The 22,534-nt window shown below is 46.8% G+C and overlaps 2 protein-coding genes across 16 annotated transcripts in view; one reads left to right on the top strand and one right to left on the bottom strand.

The window, feature by feature from the left end:
* The window catches only part of GNAL (G protein subunit alpha L), a 138,149-nt gene extending 136,305 nt beyond the window's left edge, over nt 1-1,844 (top strand). For all 3 annotated transcript variants that reach the window (XM_046024399.1, XM_046024401.1, XM_046024400.1), the window contains one exon: nt 203-1,844. In XM_046024399.1, coding sequence (XP_045880355.1) covers nt 203-349 — 147 coding nt within the window. In that variant the 3' untranslated portion in view covers nt 350-1,844. The remainder of the gene's footprint in view (nt 1-202) is intronic.
* Nucleotides 1,284-21,223, bottom strand: MPPE1 (metallophosphoesterase 1). Of its 13 annotated transcripts, none has more exons than XM_046024408.1 (12): nt 20,835-21,216; nt 18,206-18,303; nt 16,028-16,155; nt 14,678-15,061; nt 11,927-12,035; nt 8,181-8,284; nt 6,972-7,046; nt 5,416-5,524; nt 5,182-5,256; nt 4,967-5,089; nt 4,174-4,314; nt 1,284-3,206 (listed from the first exon to the last, which is right to left on the bottom strand). In XM_046024408.1, the coding sequence occupies exons 4-12, from the start codon at nt 14,944-14,946 to the stop codon at nt 3,024-3,026; spliced, it is 1,188 nt and encodes a 395-aa protein (XP_045880364.1). In that variant the 5' UTR covers nt 14,947-15,061; nt 16,028-16,155; nt 18,206-18,303; nt 20,835-21,216; the 3' UTR covers nt 1,284-3,023. The 13 variants fall into 13 exon arrangements, with proteins under 13 accessions (XP_045880364.1, XP_045880365.1, XP_045880360.1 ...); XM_046024409.1 differs by lacking the exon at nt 20,835-21,216 and adding an exon at nt 20,604-20,673; XM_046024404.1 differs by lacking the exons at nt 16,028-16,155; nt 20,835-21,216 and adding exons at nt 20,191-20,256; nt 20,491-20,603.
* Between the last annotated feature and the right edge of the window lie 1,311 nt (nt 21,224-22,534).

Here is a 22,534-nt window from a genome sequence, read left to right as displayed (position 1 = left end):
AAGTGTGAGGTTCTTTGAGTTTCCAGCGGTGCCTACGGCTAAGTGTTCCTGTGTCAAACACACCACAACCCCAGATCCTCTTGCCTTTGGTCAAAGAGTTTCCTAAATCCTTCTCCAAGAACTAATGGGGTGGTGGCGCCAGTGTTCCCATGGGCGCGGTAGCCAGGGCCCCACCGCACAGACAGCTTTTCTTTTTTCACAGAGGATCAGCACGGCCACGGGGGATGGCAAACATTACTGCTACCCACACTTCACCTGCGCCGTGGACACCGAGAACATTCGCAGGGTGTTCAACGACTGCCGTGACATTATCCAGAGAATGCACCTCAAACAGTACGAACTCTTGTGAGGCAGCCCTGGCGGGGAGGGGGGAGGCAGCGCGCCTTCTCGCACCTTCTCTCCGCCCGCCTCGTCTCCCCTGGCCACCCTGCCAGGTGGAGCATTTACTCCAGCACTGTCACCCCCAAGCCGGGGTCGAAAGTAGGCAGTTCCCAGTCCCATCCAGCTGCCGCCTGTCCTGTTCTGTGTTGGCTCCTGTGTGACCACCAAGCCTCTGGCTACCTCTGTTCCCCTCGGGTTTGGTTTGTAGCTTTCCTCTTCACTGAGCACAACCTTCCCCAGCGTCCCCACCCGCACCCATCTGTGTCACTGCAGACCACCGCTGTCACGCAGCGGGGTGCGGCCGTGAAGTCTTTCCGGGCCAGGGCCCCTCTTATTCATCCACTCAGTGCTTTATTGGTTCAGCGGGAGGTTGATAAATGGGGGAGCAATGGCCCTTTTTTTTTCCGAATTATCAAGCACGATTTGTAAAAGCAGGGGAATGATGCGGTCAGGCGGGTAAGTGGCCTCCCTTTCGGAGCTGAGTCGGCCCAAGAGCGAGGCCAGACCTCAAGTCACAGAGTGGAGGGAAACCCTCTTTTCAGTCCTCTTTGAGTCGCTGCCGACCTCAGGCATTACACTGGACCTACTTGGAGCCTTTTACATTTAGGCAGAAAACCTACCACATGCACCGCTGTCCTGTCTCAAAATGATTTTCCAGACTTTGATGATGCTTAGACAAGAGTCTCCTTCCATATCTTCTTGTTGTTGTTGTTTTCTGGCTGGTTTATTATAACTGTACAGACCACCAACTGTAATATTATTTTATATAACTCCTTCAAAAGTCCTTGTAGGTCCTTGTGCCTTGATTATGGCTCTATCTGTAAAGAAACCGTGTTTTTATCGTGAACAGCTAAATGTCAACATTACCTGCTGCTTGCTCTAAAAAAGAGAATGGTTATCTGTAGGATTTAGAATATTTTATCAGATTAGTACTTTTAAAAAATCCTTGATTAAATATATATACACATACACATATATAAATTATACACATGAATTAGTCCCATCTTACAGTTTTGTACCCACATCACAAGCTTCTTACAGAAACCAAGGATTTTTTTTTTCCTCCGAACAATGCCTTTTGAATTTTTGCAACTTAAAGACTTTTATAAGCCCTCTGAGTAGAAATAGGCCAAGCATTTCCTTAGTCGAAGGTTTTGAACCACTCACTTGACCACAGTTTCTGTTGTAAGCAAAGAGCAAGAAGGAGACAGAGGGCGTCAGTGTCCGTGTCCAGTCTGAGAATCAAAGGATGGCATCTCCATTTGCCCCTTGAAGAAGAAATATTACGAAACCTTTATTTGAAACGCAGAGTCAAAAACCTATGGCTGTTTCTCACACGGGAAAGATTTGCAAATGCAGCCTCGTAAGTTACAGTACGGTACAAGATCTAGAAAGCAAGAATTACTATAGCCGTGATGCTTTACATGTTCTGTCCACAGCCACGCTCGCAGGGCAGTTTTCTTAGGTCCAAGATAACCTGCAGAGATGTCCAAAGTTTTATTTCAACAATACAAATCCAGAAGTGACAGCCTCGCTGACGTCACCTCATTTCCTTTCAGTCTTTAAAATCTTAAAGTTTGCTCTGGAAGGCAGCACTTTATAATCCTTTATAAACGCATCCAGATTTAAATTCGACTTTTCCAGGAAAGAGAGGATGACAACTTTCCAGATGATCGATCAGGGTAATAAACACATAATTTACGTCAGCATCACTCAATTCTGCACCTTTCATCCTTGTTGCGTAAAACCCTGATCTGAAATGAGACACATAAAGTGGCAATTATTTTCTTTCCGTTGCGCTTTCAACGTAGAACATGGAAGAACTCCAGAGCCACGCACCCCCGACGTGTGCCCAAAAAGCAAAGTCGTGCGCTCTTATGTACATTATCCCTCAGCAGTCCCCCTGGGACTAAGCTTCCTAATCAGAGACAGAGCCAGGCTCACAGAAGACACACAGAAAGAACACATTTTATCTGGCGGAAAATTATCAAAACATATTTATTTTTAAATACCAAAAGCCACTTCCCAGTCCTTTTTTTCAAGTCCCTTTGGATCGTGGACGGGCATTACATTCAGATTTTAACAGCCTGATCTGCTGGAGAGAAAATCACCTTCTCTAAAAATCTGATTCCATGATTAGCACAAAAGTACAAAAGTCTGCGAAAACAACATATTCCTGCTTGTGACATCTGTACTTTTATTATTTTAAGTGTACAGCTTTATCATATATAATAGGAGTTTGTGGACCACTTTGTAAGGGGACAGAAGCAAACCCAGTGTTTGTGCACACACAACCCCGAGTGTGTTCCCGGGCCGCCGGCTCCATCCTGGGGAAGGTAGGACAGCTTAGTGCATGCAAGTGATGACTTTAATAGCTTTTACATATTGTACAGACACGATCTTTGATTATACATATATTTGATAAAATGAGACAAGACTTGTTGTAGAGTACACGTTCCATTTTTATAGCATGAGAACAGTACCATCAACTATTAATTCTGCAGGAATTCGCATCAGTGATTTACAGTTTCCGTGATGTGTATAAAGACTGCCTCCTTTGACCTCATCTCCCGTGAGCCCTGCCCAAGGTCCAGTTTCTTTGGCTTTGTTACTTATGACGAAATACACAAGTCTCCTGCTCTTTACGTTGTCTTAAATTTTCTGAGCAGGTTCCAGCCATAAAGAAAAGGTGAGGGTAGAAGTCCAGAGTGGACTAACAGGAGGACCGCCAGGAGCCCAGCTGCCACACAGTATGTGGCCAGAACGGTGGCCTCATGAGGCAGGTAGCACTTGGCAAGGGCGTACTCTGTGGGCGTCATACTGCCCTGGAAAGGAAATGAGGAGGTTAATGCTGCAGCGAGAGCTCGCCCACAGTGCCACGCAACAGACTTAGACACAGCTGAGGCAAGGCAGCCATCTTGGTTGAGTCAGGTGAGGCCAGGAAGTGGCTCTCCTCCTGAGAGGAAGGCGCACAGCCTTGGGCCTCCACAAGCCACCACCCACCAACCAGAAGCACTGGTGGAGACATGAAGGCAAGGCTCCCAGCGTGCTGAGTGAAGCTGAACCCTCCACTGAAACTAGCCCCTGGCACAGCCGTTCCCCCCCTATAATGCACTGGGCAACATGACAGAGATGCAAGACGCATGGAGATTTTCCATCAGTAGGCACTGAGAAACAAGGACGATAAGGCCATTTCTCATGCCACTTCTGCTAAATTAAGCAACCTGTTACCCAGAAATGCATGGGCCGGGGGCACCTCAGTGGGCTTTTCTTGTAAGCGTTTTTGCGATGTGGACTGACACTGAGGAATGGTCTCATTCACTTTGAACTTGAAAACATGAGGGTTTCCCCCATCTTTTCATGAAGTAAAAGTAGCCACTAACTGAAATGACATGTCAAGTGCACTCGCCAGAGCTGTAGCATTCTCCTGACATAAGACAAGATGATGGCGTCTGGCCAATGAAGACAGGCTCCGGTTTCCTTTGAAAATTAGACACGCAGAGCCTCCTATCTGAGGACCATACCAGGTCCGTGGGGTTGACGCATTCTGAAGGATGCCCTGCCCCCACCCCACCCCCTCCAGGGTCATGCAGAGCTCACATGTCCCCAGAGAGGCACGAGGCACGGGGAAAGGGGTCCGTGGATCAAACCAAGTGCACAAGGGGAGGAGGGCAAGTTTGTATTCACAGCGTTTGTATGTTTTTACAGATTGCAGCAATTAAATAGTTGATTACTGTGTTGATTTCAATACTTCTATGCGAGCGTTCAGATGAAAATAAACGTTCACACTACCATGATGAAGCTGGGGTTGTTTCTGTTCCTCCAACTGAAAGATGGCACGCTGATCTCGGGGATTCCCGCCCCGTGGAGCACCTCGCAGGCACTGTGCGTGTGGCCACTCAGGATGAGACGTGGCCGCAGCCACCAAAGTAGCTACCACACCCGGTGGGGCGGGGGAACACAGCAACAGATGGTCAGTGCCTGCACAGAGTCCCCTCAGGGCCCAGCGACGGGCCACCCACTTATCTCACGAAGCTAAATATAAAATCCCTACTTGGTCGGGGGCTTTATCTTTTCCTTAACATCCTTTGGTTGGCTGAGACCCTATCAAAAAGTAAGCTCAGGCTTTTAGGGAGAATCTGTCCTCCTTCTCTCAGATTTTATATTTTTACAAATATTTTTATAAATTTATTTTATATTGCTATTGCATGATACAGTATATCATCCACTATACAAATATGTTTCTATAATATAAATATAGTTATAAACATATAAGTAAGCTCATCTGAATGAAGTCCCCCAAAATTAACTCTTAAGTTCCGTTCACATTTTCAAACACATTTAAGTTGATGAACAAAATCTCGGACTAAAGAATAGCTGAGGATATTACTCACTTGATATTAGGAAACAGAATTACTGGGGGCAGGGGAAGAACCAAAGGAGGACATGAAAACTTGAGCCCCCATCCCCTCAGCCCCCCACCCCCACCCCCTGGACCCCCACTCCCCCACCCCGCCTCCAAGTGTGCCAATGGCTGTCCATGTCCAGTCCTGTGGGTGGGTGGGCATCCCGCTCCCCTGCAAACCTGCTGAGAGGCCTCCCGGGAAAGCACATCGTACCGCTCCTTAAAGGGGATGCCCCGCTCTTCCAGAGGCGCAGCGTCCTCCCCAGAACAATTAGCATCGCTCCTCCGGTAAAGCGGGAAGTGCTGCCGGGATTTTAGAGAGGGTCAGATGTGAGCAGGGGGCCCAGGCCGTTGGGCCAGATCCAGGGAGATGGAGCTGCGCGGTCCCCGCTCACCTGCAGGAGCACCGGGGCGGACGCCGGCAGCAGCGGGGCATCTCGGCAGGGGCCGGAGCCGGAGCCACGTTCCTGCTAGTGAGAAATCGGTTAACCTGGCAGAGCCAGCGTCCCCGAGCCCTGAGCGGTAGGAAAGGAAGAGGGAGCTGAGTGATGCAGGAAATAACCAGGTGCAGCGGCCGCCCCCATAGAAGATGCCAGAACAGAAGCCCCTGTGCCTTCGGGTGCTCCTACCTCACGGGAGCAATTCAGTTGGTGAGAAATTTCCAGGAGTTCAGCTTCCGCTTTGGAGCAGATGTGGCAGCCGTCCCCTTCCAGGGCAACGCTGTTCACCATCACGAAACTGAGGCAGAGGGAGCAAGAGGACGGTCAGGGCCCCTGGGCTTCCCGTGTCCGGACTCTGGCAGTTCTGCTCCCATGACACAAAAGCTGAGCGGCCAGTGTGAAGAAACCCGTCCCAGAGTGGCCTGAAGCCTCAACTAACCAGTTTTAGGTTCGAGTTGATACTAAGAAGGCACCAGAGCGTTATACTGGGAGGGGAGCCTAAGACACAGTCAAAGGAGTGTGAACCTTGAGTGTGTGAGAAATCCCTGAACAGTGAAGCACGGGTAACCTTCACTAACATCTGTACACGCAGCAGACAGGGCAAGGCGGGGACGGGGAGGGGGTGCGTTGGTCAGAGCTAATGGGTACAGATGATCCCAAACCAGGATGCTGTTAAAGTCAGGGACGGTTGCCCTCTACAAACCACTTTTCCTAGATCTGTACAGACTACCGTTAAATAGGCTTTTGTTTCCGACACACATATCAGCTGGGCCTGAGGAAGGCACTTGTCAGTAAACACTGCTTGAAACTTAAAGAATCTTAGCGATGGGGAGCTAACTAAATGATCTGAAATACGATCAGTGTGTTTCAAGTTTCTTAAACTCTACGCCTAAGGAAAAAGAACTAAAACTGTGTCAGGTCTTCATAGAACTCATGAAAGAAAGCTGCTAGAGACTCAGACTATGGGCAAAGGGAGCAAAGGAATGAGCATTGGTGGAGAACCCTTGACCTGGTTTCTGGGAGTGTCACAGGTCATCTCTTGTGACGGACCCAGTGAGCTGCCATGCCAAAGCCATGAGCGCTGGACACCCACGGGGGCCATGATCGAAAGAGGAAGAGCCTTCCTCTCCCATCTCTTCTCCCTCCAGTAGGTCTGCAACCAGAACAACATGTACAGTCTTATCCACCGCCCTGGAAACGCATACCCAGACCTGACGGTCCGGGGACGGCATGAGAATGGTCACACAGAGGGGGAGCTGGTACTCATGGTCAGAGGAAAGGGTGGGGAGGCTTTGGTCTACAAATCAAGGCTGATGGACGGGAGTCAGGGTGGCACACAGCTAAAGGACAGTGAACATACCCGCCCCCAAATCCTGGGACAGCATACCCACGAGGGCATCCTTTATAAAGGAAAAGAAGTACATTTTGAACAAATAAAAATAAGATCCTTTACCGAGTGGACTGATGAATGTTCTAGCACTCAGAGACACTGCAGGCAGGAAGGGAATGCCCTCAGTGGCCAGGCAAAGTCATCAACTGGCCGGTCCACTTGCAGCTTGTTAAGGAACACCAGGTTGGTGACCCTGATGGTGACCATCAGGGAGGGAGGAGGCCTGCAGTGCCTTCATCCAAAATGGTACAGCAGGCCACATGGAGCCCAACTCCAACCCAGGACAATGGCTCCCTTAGAAAATGAAGTCCAAAGGAAGGAAGGGGCTTCCTAAGAACCCACAAATAATACTCACTTTGTTCCCTTCCAAGAAAACAGCCTTTCGGGGTTGAAAACTTTCTCAAATCGTTTTATTTTGTATGTGCTCATCCTAGATTTAATTGTAAAAAGAAACATTTTTCAGAGCAAGCCATTTTAGAACCTCTTAAGAGTTAGCATAAACACAGGAGATAACTCAGGATCTGAGTGTTGGACTAGCCTTGTAAGGTGAGGGCTCCGGCTGGCCCAGGCTGTCAGGGGCAAACCCTCCACCACTGAGTGACCACAAGCACTGGGGCAAGTGACTTAGTCCCCAGAGCCTCAGTTTCCTCACTGACGCAGTGGTTAAAATACCAGGACCATTAGAAAGATTAAAAGAGTTGATATATGGAAGTAAAGCACTTAGCCCCGATGTTTATAGCGAGATTATCTACAACAGCTAGACTATGGAAAGAGTCCATCGACTAACGAATAGATAAGAGGTAGTCTATAGCCACAGAATATTACTCAGCCATCAAAAAATATGAACTCTTGCCATCTGCGATGACGCAGATGAAGCTAGCAAAATAAGACAGAGAAAGACAAATATCATATGATTTTACTCATATGTAGAATTTAGGAAACAAAACAGATGAACATAGGGGAAAGGGGAAAAGAGAGAGAGAGAGGGAAGCAAACCCTAAGAGACTCTTCAATAGAGAACAAACTGAGGGTTGCTGGAGGGAGGTGGGTGGGGGATGGGCTAGATGGGGGGTGGGGATTAAGGAAGACACTTGTGATGATAAGTATTGGCGATATACATAAGTGATGAATCACTAAATTCTACTCCTGAAACCAGTATTACACCATAGGTTAACTAACTAGAATTTAAATAAAAATTTGGAGGAAAAAATAATACAATACTTAAAACTGGGTGACACATCGTAAGCACCATGTAAAATACTATTTACAAAAGTCGAATGGTCTTGTTTTCTGAGTCCCAAAGAAAATAATTGGTCATTAATTGTTCATCACCCAAGGGCATGGACAAATCATTTATTCAACAGAGATTAGTTAAGGGTGTACACTGTGCCAAGACAAAAATCTTCACCCTGTGGAGTTCATGCTCCTAGGGCTTCCATCTTTCAAGAACAACAAATGTCCATCCCCTCCCCCAGCACAAATAAGGCTCTCACCTGAATGGTGGCAGGTTTAAAGTTCTAGTTAATGAAGCTCTCAGGGGGCAAAGCTTCACTGAATGACTTACTGATAGTGGAAGCCAATGTCATGGTTGCCAACAACCACCTTCAGCTGCACGTGACGTGGGTGTCTGAATATTTTCTGAAATCGCTGCACATCATCTGCCCAAGCCTATGGGGAAAACGGGTCACTGCTGAGACTCAGAGAACCTCTCTTCCTTGTGGCTAAAAAAAAAAAAATGCTCCCTATTCTGATGATGAGACATTAATTCCCCCTCCAAATCAAATGCCCAGAGAGTTAATGTAGAACTTACAATGTCTTTTTTTTTTACCTTTGTAGCTTGTAGGAAATGTCCAGTAAATTCATGTGTCTCAACCAAAACAAAGATGAGCACATCCCTAATTTTATCATTTCCCTGTGGCTACCACTGTGGGAATGAGAACAGATAGGATGTAGAGGAAAGAAAGACAAAATCCAACCAGTATTTCAATATTATTTGGACATTTACTTTAACTATTACAGCTTGAGAATTATGTTTGTATCATTCTGGCTCTTATTAAGTCAAAAAACATCAATTGGACAGACACGGGAAAGACAATATGGAGTTGGAGAGTAATCAACTTTATCCTAAGAGTTTTAAGCAAGGCCCAAACCAGAGAAACATGCTAGAGAGAGAGTCCTTCAATACATTTACAAAGACTTCACTTTAACAGATAATATTTTAAAGTTAAGATAAGATAAAAGCAGAATAACATAAAATTAGAAAAACAAAAACAGGGGCGCTGGGTGGCTCAGTCAGTTAAGATCTGCCTTGGCCCAGGTCAGTATCTCAGGCTCCTGGGATTGAGGCCCGTGTCAGGCTTCCTGCTCAGTGCAGGGTCTACTCCTTTTCCCTCTGCCCCTCCACCCCGGCTTGTGATTTCTCTCTCTCTCTCAAATAAATAAATAAAAACCTAAAAAAAAAAAAAGAAAAACATAAAAACACAAAATGCTACCCTCAATTTGTAAAAGCAACATATACATCCAACCTCATTTTATAACTACTTGCTTGTTACATATACTATTTCCATTAACTCATATTTAATTATGAGATCCTATAAACACTGGGTTGCCTTTTTCTTTTAAAGATTTTATTTATTTATCTGACACAGAGAGAGCATAAGCAGGGGGAGCGGCACTCTGAGGAAGAAGAAGGCTCCCAGCTAAGCAGAGAGCCTGGTGCGGCACTTGATCCCAGGACCCTGGGATCATGACCTGAGCTAGAAAAAGACACTTAACTAAGTCACCCAGGCACTCCAAACAGTGGGTTTCTAATCAGATCTGGACTAAGACTTTCTTTGTAAAGCTTTTGGATTATCCTGGGAAATGACAATGGCTTTTTAAAAAATCTCCCATCCCTTGGGGCACCTGGGTGGCTCAGTGGTTTAAGCCTCTGCCTTCGGCTCGGGTCATGATCCCAGGGTCCTGGGATCGAGTCCCGCATCGGGCTCTCTGCTCGGCAGGGAGCCTGCCTCCTCCTCTCTCTCTCTCTCTCTGCCTGCCTCTCTGCCTACTTGTGATCTCTCTCTGTCAAACAAATAAAAAATAAAATAAATAAATAAATAAGTAAAATAAATAAATAAAATAAAAAATCTCCCACCCCAGTGCAAACTGGTGCAGCCACTCTGGGAAACAGTATGGAGGTTCAGTTAAAAACAGAGCTATCCTACTTCCCACCAACTGCACTGCTAGGTATTTACCCAGAAGATACAGACACAGTGATTTGAAGGGCACCTGCTCCCCAATGTTTATAGCAGCAATGTCCGCAGTAGCCAAACTATGGAAAAAGCCCAGATGTCCAACGACAAGGGAATAGATAAAGATGTGGTACACACACATATAAACACAATGGAATAGTTCTCGGTCACCAGAAAGAATGAAATCTTGCCATTCGCAACAATATGGATGAACTAGAGGGTATCACGCTAAGCAAAATAAGTCAGTCAGAGAAAGACAAATAACCACATGATTTTACTCATATGGGAATTTAAGAAATAAAACAGAGAATCATAATGGAAGGGAAGGAAAAATAAAATAAGATGAAAACAGAGAAGGAAACAAACCATAAGAAAACTTTTAGCGTTAGGAAACAAACTGAGGGCTGCTGGACAGGGCGGGGGTGGAGGCCATGGGGTAACTGGGTGATGGACATTAAGGAGGGCACGTGATGCAACGAGCATGGGGTGTTACACGCAACTGATGAATCACTGACCTCTATTGCTGAAACTAGTGACATGCTCTATGTTAATTACATTGAATTTAAGTTTAAAAAAATTTTTTTTAAATATCCCACCCCACAAAAATACCTTCTAAAACATTTGACCAAACATACATTTGGTCATAAATGTATGACCAAACATTTTCAGAAGCAGCAAAACAGCTTTTTTCTATTTTCCATTAATTCCAGGAACACAGTAAGTAAAATACTGGATAGCTAAGGTGAGAGCAGCCCTTTTCTTTGCTTATAGAAAGGCTTATGTCACCTCAACACCCAGATGGAGGTCCCTGAAGGCACGAGAACCTCACACCAGGTCCCTGAGGCTCCTTCTGCTAAGAGGAGGGGCTCCCGGGTGGCGCAGTCGGTTAAGCGTCCAAATCTTGATTTCGACTCAGGTCATGATCTCAGGGTTGTGAGACTGAGCCCCACCTTGGGCTCTGCACTCAGCACAGGGTGTGCTTGAGTTCCTTGCTCCCTCTCCATCCGTTCTTCCCCCAACTCACTCTCTAATAAATTTAATTTTTTTTTTTTAATTTAAGACAAGGCGGGTAGGAAGTCACTTTTATAGCACAATTCTCATAATTTCATGGCTAAATAATCCAGTGTAAAATTAAATTACATTTCGATATGTATTTTATAATTTTGGTGACAAGCGAAATTACATACACCTTGCCTCTTTTTCCCTTTCCTGAGAGGCTCATGGGAATGTGCATTCCAGCAAAGCGAGTTCTGACTAATCTACCTGTTTCCTACGTAAACAGATGCAGTTGACAGTCAAACAAGTTTGAACTGCGTATGTCAGCTTATACATGGACTTTTTTTTTTTATAAAGACAGTACAGTACTGTAAATGTATTTTCTCTTCCTTACGATTTTCTTAGCAACATTTTCTTTTCTCTAGCTGACTTTATCCTAAGATTACAGAATAGAATACACGTAACATGTAACATACATGCTAACTGACTGTGTTATCAGCAAGGCTTCCAGTCCACAGTGGGCTACTGGTAGTTAAGTTTTGGGAGACTCCAAAGTTATACACAGATTTTTGACTGCACAAGGTCGGCATCAACTATCTATGATTAGCCAGCCTAAAAAGACTGGCAGGAGATACGGATCCTAACAATCGTCAAGATAGACTACGTGGGGGTCACCTGGGTGGCTCAATGGGTTAAAGCCTCTGCCTTCGGCTGGGGGCATGATCCCAAGGTCCTGGGATCGAGCCCCACATCGGGCTTTCTGTTCAGCGGGAAGCCTGCTTCTCCCTCTCACTCTCTCTCTGCCTGCTTGTGATCTCTGTCTGTCAAATAAATAAATAAAATCTTAGAAAAAAAAGAATAAAATAAAATCTTTTAAAAAAATAAAATTTTAAAAATTTATAAACATAAACATAAAAAACATTTAAAAAAGAATAAAATTTTAAAAATTTATAAACATAAACACGTGTTTAATGTTGGTGCTGAGCAAAACCTCCAACCCTCCCAGATACTGCTTCATGAATTTTCTGCCTGCCCTGGACCCTCAAAGCAGGATGGGGGTGGCTGGATCACAGGGTCCTACCTGGGGGGAACTCCACTTCCCTTCATCAAAGACGTCCCCTAGAATGAAGACAACTTCGGGCTGCAACAACCACAGAGCCGTCTGGAAGGCTCTCTCCATTTGCCACTCCCTAAGGTCAACAGAGAAAAGCATGGCATCAGTCTCTTTCATGGCATAGATCTGCCTTACCTGCCATTTAAAAAGTCAACCAAATGGTCCCATTCTCCTTCCACAGCCCCACCCCTGCATTCCCTTCCCAGGCTTGCAAGGGTCAGAGTCCACATGTGATTCAGTGTGGGAAATAAAGGGTCTGAGGGAGAGTCGGGCTGCCCCACCCACGTATCTTAAAAGCTGACCTCCCCCCATGTGACACCCACAGATCAGACGCCACACTGCACCCCAGAAGCCATCCCTCAGTCATAACAAGCCCCAAAGGTCAGGGAGAGCTCAACGCAGCTTCCAAAGACACTCAGAGTCGACTGAGTTGACACCCCAGCCAGGAGAAGATAACATCTGCCTTAACTTCCACTTTTTGAAGGACCTCAACTTCCTACCTGCCTTCAGAATTGGGGGAAGATAATGGGAGAATCAGACTAGCCAATACCAAGACTGTAAACCCTGCAGACTTCAGATATCCAAGGAATCATCCCATAGGTAAGACAAGTTAATGGGGGGAGCCTGGGTGGCTCAGTCGGTTAAGCATCTGCCTTTGGCTCAGGTCATGATCCCAGGGTTCTGGGATTGAGCCCCACATCCGGCTCCCTAGTTCAGTGGGGAGTCTCCTTCTCCCTCTGCCCCACCTCCCCCTCTCAGCTCGTGCACGCACTCTCTCTCTCTCTCTCTCCCTCTTTCTCTCAGATAAATAAAATCTTAATTAAAAAAAAAAAAAAAAAAAAAGCCTGTGCTCTTGAACCTGACAGGCAATGGCTTAACCCCCCCAGCTCCACCCATAACCCCCTGTATGGCCTTGAGAACGTCACCCACTCCCTCTGATTCTTATTCTTCATTGGTGAACATTTGGTAAAAACTACTCTCACAGGGCAGTTAGTAGGAGATCAAACGTCCACACTTTCTCAAACCACCCTCCCCTCTCCCTGACCGACTCTGACCCCTAAGGATCCCAATTCTTCCCTCCTTTTTAAGGCATCGTCCCAACTGTTTCTCCCCTACCAATAGGGACTGTGATTCCCAGGGCACAAATAGGGAAAGGCAATTCGAGGTCAGCAAGGACCATCCAGGCCCCACGTAAACTGCTTGCTGCATGTACACACCTTCACTCAAGATACCCCCAAAATTCAGTGCTGTTTTTCTTGATGAATGTAATTCACCCTGGAGAAGAAAGATCTAGAAACAGCAGCAACAACAGGCAGGGAAGAAAGCTCAACTGGTAAGGCCCAAATGGAGGCAAAGGAAGTCTCACCCTGGCCCTTATCTCATATGCCTTCTTTGGTTTAAAACTCTGAGTACAGAAGGTTGGCAGCCTCTCTAGCTTTCTTCTTCTGTCTTGGCTTCTCCTCTCACCCCTGGGGACATTACACATCTTCCCCCTCCCACTCAGCATAAGGTTCATCCATATCCAGACTACTCCAAGGGTATTCCTGCTCGCAAGGATAAAGACCTGTTTAGAGAGGCACGAATGCAGTCACGATGAGGGAAAGGGGTCAGGGTGGGGGGCCTCCAGGGGGGAAGAAGAGAGCTCTGCTGCCATGATGGCTGAAAGCCCCATCAGTCACCTTCTGGTGGGCATAACTCGTAACAGCCAAAAGGTAGACATATCCATCCACAGAGGAACGGAGAAACAAAACATGGTCTAAATACACAACATAATTATCCCTCCGCCTTTAAAAGGAAGGAAATTCTGCCACAAGCCCCACCACAGATGGACCCAGAGGACATTCTGCTCAATGAAATAAGCAAGACAAAAGAGGACAAATACTGTATGACTCCACTTATATGAGGTCCCAGAGGAGTCAGATCTATGGAGACAGAACAGCATGGTGGGCTCAGGCCCGGGAGAATGGGGAATGGGGAGGCAGTATTTAGCAAGGACCAAGTTCCAGTTTGGGAAGAAGAAAACGTTTTAGAGCTGGCTGGTGGGGACAGCTGCCCAACACTGTGAATGTACATGATGCCACCAATACACTTAAAACTGTTGACCATGGTAACTTTCACGTTATGTGTATTTTACCACAATTAAATTTTTTAAAAAGCGTTCTGATGGGAAAGCAGGTGGACTCTGCTTGGGCCGGTCTAAGTTGGACAAACAGGAACTGATCCTCTCTCCAGAGTGATAGCCACAGACCTGCTCAGCTCCAGCTGCCCAGAGAGCGCAAAAACCGAGTGGGCTCCAAAAGACACCCCACTGACTGCGAGAGGGGACCACCACCAACCCAGGTATGTTTCCTCCGCTGCCTGGGGAAAAGGGAAGCCAACCTTGACCCACCACACCCGTGTGCCAGACCTTGCTGGGGGCATTTTCCTCACACAGCCTGCAAAGTCTCTGGTATTAACCAATTACAAACAAGGAGACAGAGACAGGCTTGGAGAGGCCCTAGGAACTTGTCCAAAGTCGCAAGACTCTAATCCAGACGTGCCTCCCAAGTCCTGGGTCCCTATAAATAACAGAGGCTCTGCAAACACTATGTTCAATGAAAAGCCAAAGGCCCCATATGTCTCTCTTTGAGAGGAAAATAACTAACAACAAGGCTGACCTAGAAGGAGAGGGATCGCCTTTGGTAAAATTTCAGAAAGACTCCTGATTGTAGCCCCTACCTTCGTAATTTGTCTAGCCAATGGCCTCGTACTTCCCCAAGCAAGTGGGTATCAGCCAAAAACATGGCTTTTAGAGTCTTTTGTCCACTGTCAAGAGCCGGAGTTTTCACCTTGGGCCAATCACACCGAAAGATCACCAAGTAATAGATTAAAAATTCACAAAATAGAAGCGTGGCAAAGACAACAGCAGTGAGTTTCAACAGCAGGAAACTCCTTCTCTTGAGCAGACACAGATCCTGGTTTCTAAACCCCGGCCTGATCGGAGCCATGTCTCCTGCCCAGGAGTCGCCAGCATCCAGGAGTGAAATCCATCAAGAACTGACCGCGAGAGAAGTGTGGAATCTTGGGTAAGGTGCAACTGGTGTCCAGGGCTTAGCCATGGACCTGCGGGGAAAACAGAAAGGATCGCGTTACGTTTCTTAACACTGCCATAAACTCTCCTTCTAGTAAGAACTAATGAGTTACAGAATCCCACCGATATTCACGAATAAATGAAGTGGCCACTACTTGTACAAGGCTAATATGTCAGATTACGCTGTAAGAATGATCCTCCCACTAACACGATAAAGTCTGACTACCACTTGGGAAGTCATTAAATAAGAATCTACCCAAAGGATGTTAAAGTAGGACACATAATGGAACAGTCAACAAATATTAATAAGTGTAACGTGACTCCCAAAACTTGACTCCCACCCGTCCCTGACCTTACAAACCAACAGGCCAAGAAGCCCCCTGTATCGTGTTGCCTCTGGTGCGAATTCCTCACTTTTCCATATCGTTTTCCACAAAAGAACTGAATATTCACAATGTGCTTTAGGGATGTGAGGAATACATTCCACTCTGGGCTCAGAGGCCGGGGTCTCCCAGAGCCCCTCATCTGTCAACACGGCAGCTGGTTATATGTTTCTACGAACGTGGGTTTTCATCTGCATATGAGCCTTAAAATTCGGGATGGCCTTCGGTTAGAAGACATTTGTGGGTAGTGGTTTCTCAATGGGAAATTTAAAGTGGTTATGGATTCTTCTGAATCATAAATGAGGTTTGTATCCTATTTAAAAAGAAAAAAAGCAGCCACTTTGACACATCTGAAGAGAAAGGCTGGCATGAGGATGACCTGAAATGGACTTTAAGAAGTGACATGTTGGGGGCACCTGGGTGGCTCAGTGGGGTAAGTCTCTGCCTTTGGCTGAAGTCATAATCTCAGGGTCCTTGGATGGAGCCCCGCATCAGGCCTTATGCTCAGCAGGGAGTCTGCTTCCCCCTCTCTCCGCCTCTCTGCCTACTTGTGATCTCTGTCAAATAAATAAATAAAATCTTTAAAAAAAAAAAAATGTTATTGAAGTTCCTCACCTTAGGCTCCAGACAAGGATCTTAAAGGGCAGTGACCTGATAGCTGCAGAGAACTCATTTGGGGGAAACTCCAGAAGTCTCTCAGTGGAGGCGTGGAGGACCACTGACCACAGATCTTCACTGAGCCCCTAAATATAGAAAATCCCTTTCTGGGTGGGATGCTTTTCCAAGATGAATCCAGGAAACCTCATATAGTTGATTGACAGGCAAGGAGTCAAGAACACACTCTCTCCTGTAGGGTCCAAAATAATCTCCGCAAAATTCAGTTTCCAGAACTTTCCACATTTGCACATAAGCCTGAGTCCCTACAAGAGTCCCTAGCTTACAGCACGGTGGCATTCTATGTAACAACCAACCATCAACATACAGAAAAATTTTTAACTCTTACCTAAAGAAAAATAAATGGAGGCAAACACGTATTTTGAGCCTTTATCAGAAGTTTAAAACATAACCTCAGAATTGAAAGTGATAAATGATGGATGTCCTTCCCGCTCCCCCAAATGGAGCACTGACAGCTGTCGGCCCTAGCACTGGGTCCTCACCTGGTCTGTGGCTTTTTGGAAAAGAATAAATATCAGGATTGTAGGGCAGGAATAGCTGGGGCCCAAGTGATCACCCCTCCTCTGCCTGTTCTCCAATGGCGGTGTTTACAGTAAACAGTTGATAGAGGCGGGAACAGGACTGGAATGCCAGATTGTAACTGTGTCCTTTCAGACTGAGAGGTCAAAGGCAGCCGTGCATGTAATCTGGGATCCCATGCTCTTCCTGCAGTTCTACTCCAAACATCCACACTACCTTCATGAAGCGGGTCCGACCACCAGTGACCACGTGCCACACCCTATCCTCGTCCTTAGAACCTCCTCGCCACCTCGGTTTCTGGAAGGACGGACAACACATGCCCCATAACTGGAATCACTGGATACTTTATCTTCCCACTGGGGACATCTTTGAGAGGGAAAGTGGCATTAAAGATAATAAAAAATGGGGCAGTGGTGCAAACCAGGATAGCCCCAGGCCACTCGGGAGCACGGTCCCCCCTGTGCTTGATTCCACTCCGTGAGGCTAGCGCTTAACTGAACGCCGGTGGGGAGAAAGTAATGCGTCTCTTGCTGTCACCCATCCATCAGCAATCAAAGTCCAGAATGTGGTATAAATGCCCCTAGTAACCAGTCACTGGGGAGACCAAGGACAGGGATCCTCTCTTAAAAGAGAGAGACCCTCAAAAGGAATCATGAATATATTTCTTGATACCATCTCATTTCCTTTGGTTTGATTCAGTCAAATGTATCAGAAGCAACCATTTGGTTTTACTATCTTTCTTTCAAAAGGCCCAAGAGTGTTCTGAAATCCTAACCACAGCAGCTGAAACTTCCCCCAAACCCTCATGTTTCCTCAGGCTTTGGAGGGTGAAGGGAGAGGAAGGAGCCCAGCCTTCTGAGGCCCGCCCTACAATTCTCTTAACACGCACACCTTTGCTCTTTAGAGGCTCTGAGCTCCCTGAGCTGAAAACCGGAAAGTTGACTTCGTAATTGCTCCTCTACACCCACTTCCTTTAATCTAAGAAGCCGGTGTCAATAGTGGTAACTAAGATCCAGAGCTCGGAACACAACCAGGGGAGAGGAGCAGTCTGGAACCAGGCAGGCCCAGGCTGCCGTCCAAGTGTAGCACACAATGGGGGTCAGGGGTTGAGGGGACGCAAAACTGCAGTCCCCCAGCTTCCCTGGACCCTTAGGAGCAGGGCCAGACCCACAGAGACAAGCCAGGGCTTTGCACTCGGTCGGTCCGCCCAGCTCTCCCCCAACCCAGCTTCCCTGTACCTTTGATCCCACTGAGGCTGGGCCTGGCCTCTGTCACCCGGCTGACAGCTTAGATAAGGAGGGCAAACAAACAAAAGGTTGGGGAAGTCCCTGCCCCTCCCTCCAGCATCTGTGTTCTTTTTTCCATAAAGATACTAAAAAAAAAAATACCCTACACAAAGCCCTTCAGCCAGAGGACTAAGAATAAAGAAAGGGAAGGAAGAAGGAAGGTAGGATGGAAGGAGGGAGGGAGGAGGAGGAGGGAAAGAGGGAAGGGAGGGAGGGAGGGAAAGGGAAAGCAGGGAATCCATTCTCTCCCCAGAAGTGGCACAGCCAGGCCGGCGTGCCAGGCACACACTAGGTAATGAGACACCGCTCCTACCTTAGGGTGGCTTCCAGATGGGTATCAAGGGACCTTCTCCTTGTGCTCAGGCTGACCTCAGGGACAGCACTGCTCCCTCATTTTCTGATGCAGCTGACCTGTGGAAAGAGCACGCTGACTGCTAGGAATTGGGAGCAACGGACATTTCCAGCACAGGGACAGTCACGGCACAACAGAGCCTACCTCTCTTAGCAGGAAAGAGAAAAAACCTCAGAGCTCTCTAGAGAACCAGCCACTTCCCCCTCTTCAGTATTTTATCCTAGGTTACAATACCCACCAGCAGATAAGAGCTATGCTGAACCGGAAAAAGCCCAACCTACAGCTTTACTCTGTGATCTTGGGCAAGCCACTTACCCTTTCTGAGCCTCATAATGGGGGTCACAGTACCCGCCTCCTCTGATGTCATGGGATTGCTAGAAACGATGCTCACCAATTTCTTAAGCAAAGCTCTTTCCGGGAGGCAAGTATGACAGGATTAGATTAGAGTGCAAGCCTTCCAGTCTGGTGAGTTCAGAAGCAATGGGACTTGATTCAAATAGCCATGGGAGGAGGGAGAATGAAGCCCAGTGGAGAAGAAAGGCCAGAAATCAGAGAGAATCCAGAAGCTGTGGCCATTGTTTTCCACTCATTTACTGTCGGACTTTCTAATATTTGACATCCCAAGTCCCTAGACTCTCTCCTCACTAAATGTAAACCTGAACTTTTATCTCAACCATAATAAGCAGGTCAAGGACTTAAAGTCCCCATAGCCACACAGCCCGAATAACTAAAGTGCTGCTCTATCTTCCACGTCTAGGCTCTTATAGGCCAAAGGAGAGAAACTAGGTTCTTTCCAAGAATGAAAGGAGGGTCCGGTCCTTCATCGGAGCACTGTGGAGCGCTCTACCCAGGCCGGAATATGGAGAGCTCTTCCTGCCTACTCGATGAATACATGGGGTAAAAAATGTGTTTATCCATCTTTTTATCACTAGATGTAAAACTAGGCCATGAGTGGTTTCAATAAAGACAATATTCTCTGTGTGTTGCGTTCTTGTGGTTAAGTGATTAAGAATTCTGTCCATATTAGACACTTCCCTTTGCATTAACAAGTTTGGGTTTAAAAAGCAAAATTACTAAAATGTTACTGTTTTCACACACACACACACACACACACACACACACACACACACACCAGCCCCGAGGTGAATCTGTCAATTTTATTGAGCTCATCAAATGATATACCAGCAGGAAAACTATCCAGGCCTCCCAACATTGTGTGTCCTGGTCATGATATAAAACATATTTCTTACTGCACTAGTCTGTAAGCTCCCTAAGTTAGGGACCCTACCTGGTCCATCCTCACATCCCCCCTCTGCTTGCACCCAGGATCCTGCCTGCAAGTAAGTGATTAATAAACATCTGTGGAGCGAACAGCCTACATTTATTCCTACTGTCCCAAACCTTTTAGAGTTACAAACATATATTATCACTCCTTTGGTCTTTAAATGCTTCACAGTCTCCAGCCATAGAAGCAGGAGGAACAAATGGAGATGTTCTGTTCCCCTTGGTCAGAGGGCCAGGCAGGAATTTAAAGACGGGCAGACAGGGACACAGAACACATTTTCTCACAAGCCCCTACAGGGAAGTCTTCCAAAGGAAAACCTTTTATGGCTGCTGCCCTGGGGAACACAGAGAAGGAAACTGATCCGTGTTTAAAGTAAAAAAACAAACAACCAGTTAAAGAAAAATAACTGACATGTTTTTGTTCAAGAACAGCTCTTTTAAATTATAGCATAAAATATTAATATATAATACACGCATGCCACATTGTTCTATATTGCCTAACACATAAAAATAGCAGCTGCAATTCCTAACTAGGAACAAAATATTTTATCCAGTGACTGAGTTTTAACTTCAAAGCCACCATTAAATACCTAAATTCCCTCCACCCAAAAACAGCATTAAAAAATGTTTAATATGCCCCGACCTATAGTTTGGCCTCTTACTTGTCCACTATCTTCAATATACTCCCACAGTGTCATCCACCGCTATTCGAATGTTAAATGTTCCACCTTAAATAAGAAGGATTGGGGGGGGGGGGTCAATCTATATCAGTAAATCAGAAAATGAGAGGCGCCTACGATTTAATACCCGGGCCTTAAGTAATCATCACTCTCCAGCCAACAAGTGACTAATTCCCAGAACCCCGTGTTTTTCAATCAGCTAACTCCCAATCCTAAAAAGGCAAGGGGGTTCCAGTTTGCAGTAACAAGAAATAGCAATGAACCTAGAAGCCTAAATATTACAGCGCGGTCGTTAGAATCCTCGGAGAATCCTGCTTGCAGTAGGCGGCCAGGCACCCAGCGAGGCAGATCGGAAAGTAAAGCCTCCCAGGGGAGCCTGGCCCCCATCACTTCACCTGTCCTCCGGCCCGTGGGGCATCCCCGCCACTTCCTGTTTCCGCGCACGTGGCCCAGCGGGTTCACCCCCACCCGTCATCCCGGGCACCTTGGGCGGGCGGGAGACACTGAGTGGCCGCGAAGATCTCGGCCCCGCCCCAGTCCCCGCCCCCGCCCGGGCCGAGGCGGAGACCCCCGCTGGCCTCCGCTGGCAAGTCCCATACAGTGGCTGCAGGAAAGCAAAACCATACCGTCGGCCGCATCTTCCTTAACGATTCGGCTGTTCGTGCCATCCTTACTGTCTTCTAGACTTTCTTCTCCTCCGCTCGAGGCCTTAGCGCCGCGGCTCCCTGCAACCCCCCGCCGAACGACGTCGGAGAAGGCGAGGGGCGCGCCGAAGCCGCGAAGCCGTTGGTTCCCGGAGCGCGGGCCAGGGGAGCAGGAGCGCGCCGGCCGGTGCCGATCGGGGCGGCCCCGGGGCCCCGGTAGTGGTCAGGGCGGCCCCGAGTTCGCCTCCCGTGTGCACGGCCGCGGCTCGAGGCGGGCTCCGCGGGTCCTCGGGGCGCCCGGGCTCGGCGTCCCAGGCGCCGGGGGGTGGGGCGGCAGGACGCCGAGTCGCGGGGCGTCCGGGCGGCACCGACGGGTGGCGCTGTGTGACGGCTCGCGCCTGCCTCCCTCCGCGCGGCTCTGCCTCACCTTGCTTGGTCTTCTCCAGGGCCGGACAAAGTGCCTTTGGGGAATGTGTGATGAGTTTATTGGGGCCTTTCTCTTTTTCTTTTTTTTTTTTTTTTAAACCAATGTTACTTAGTATAATATGACCTGGTCTACTTTTCAAAGAGTTTTCACATCCATTATTTAAAATAATCCTCAAAATAACCGTGTAAATCAAGAGCAAGAAACTCATTACCCCGCGTTATGAGAAGTAAACTGAAGCCCGAAGCAGTAACACACAGGGGCTTCCAACCAACCCGTTCTAGGATATTTTTGCAAATCTGTGAGTATAGTTAATATACAGAGATATGATAGAAATCATATAGAAAACAACCAGCAAAATGCCGGGTATCTAGGAAGCAAACAGTAAATGGTAACATTATTATTAATTAAGAATATTGTAATATTTTCAAATATGTCCAGATGAACAATTTTACCATCACGAAAAGTGGGACAGCGTATGTGCACCAACACGATGCAATAGGAAGTAGCAGAATTGCCTGAAGTATTCTCGTTGACTAGAAAAGCAAAAGAAAAAACAAATGTGAATCCTGGTAAAGCCTATAACTAACTCCAAGCTTAAGGAACTATAGGGACCGGTGAACAGGTTAAATCACATCACCAGGAAACAACCAGCTGGATCCAGAATGTGCAAGTTCTACAGACCAAATGACCTAACTTCTTAATTCAACAAATAAATAGCATCAGAAAAAAAGGAGAGAGGAGGAGAGGTAGATTTGTTATAAAGCAGGCCTGAGAGACACATTAGCCAAATGCAAGTTTGTGAGCCTTGTTTGGGTCCTAAGACAAAACTACCTTTAAAAAAAAAAAAAAAACAAAAAAAAAACACCTAGATTGGGGAATGCCTGGGTGGCTCAGTTGTTAAGCCTCTGCCTTGGGTTGAGGTCCTGATCCCAGAGTCCTGGGATGGAGCCCTGCATCAGGCTCCCTGCTCAGAGGGAAGCCTGCTTCTCCTTTAGCTGGGACCCTGCTTCTCCCTCTCACACCACTCCCCACCCCAGTATTCCCTCTCTCGCTGTGTCTCTCTCTGTCAAATTAATTTTAAAAAATAATAAATAAATAAAGATCAGGAAACCTGGATATGGAATGGATGCTAGATGCCACTAAAGAATTATTGGAGATTTTGCTATAATAATGCTATTGTGTGGTTTGTTTTTTTTTTTAAGATTAGAGAAACTGTTTACAGCCAGATTATATGGTTTCTGGAATTTGCTTCAAT

This window comes from Meles meles, chromosome 12 (assembly GCF_922984935.1).
Source record: "Meles meles chromosome 12, mMelMel3.1 paternal haplotype, whole genome shotgun sequence".
Lineage (NCBI taxonomy): Eukaryota > Metazoa > Chordata > Mammalia > Carnivora > Mustelidae > Meles > Meles meles.
The sequence above is the reverse complement of the archived record's forward strand: the minus strand, read 5'-3'. Positions and strand labels throughout refer to the sequence as shown.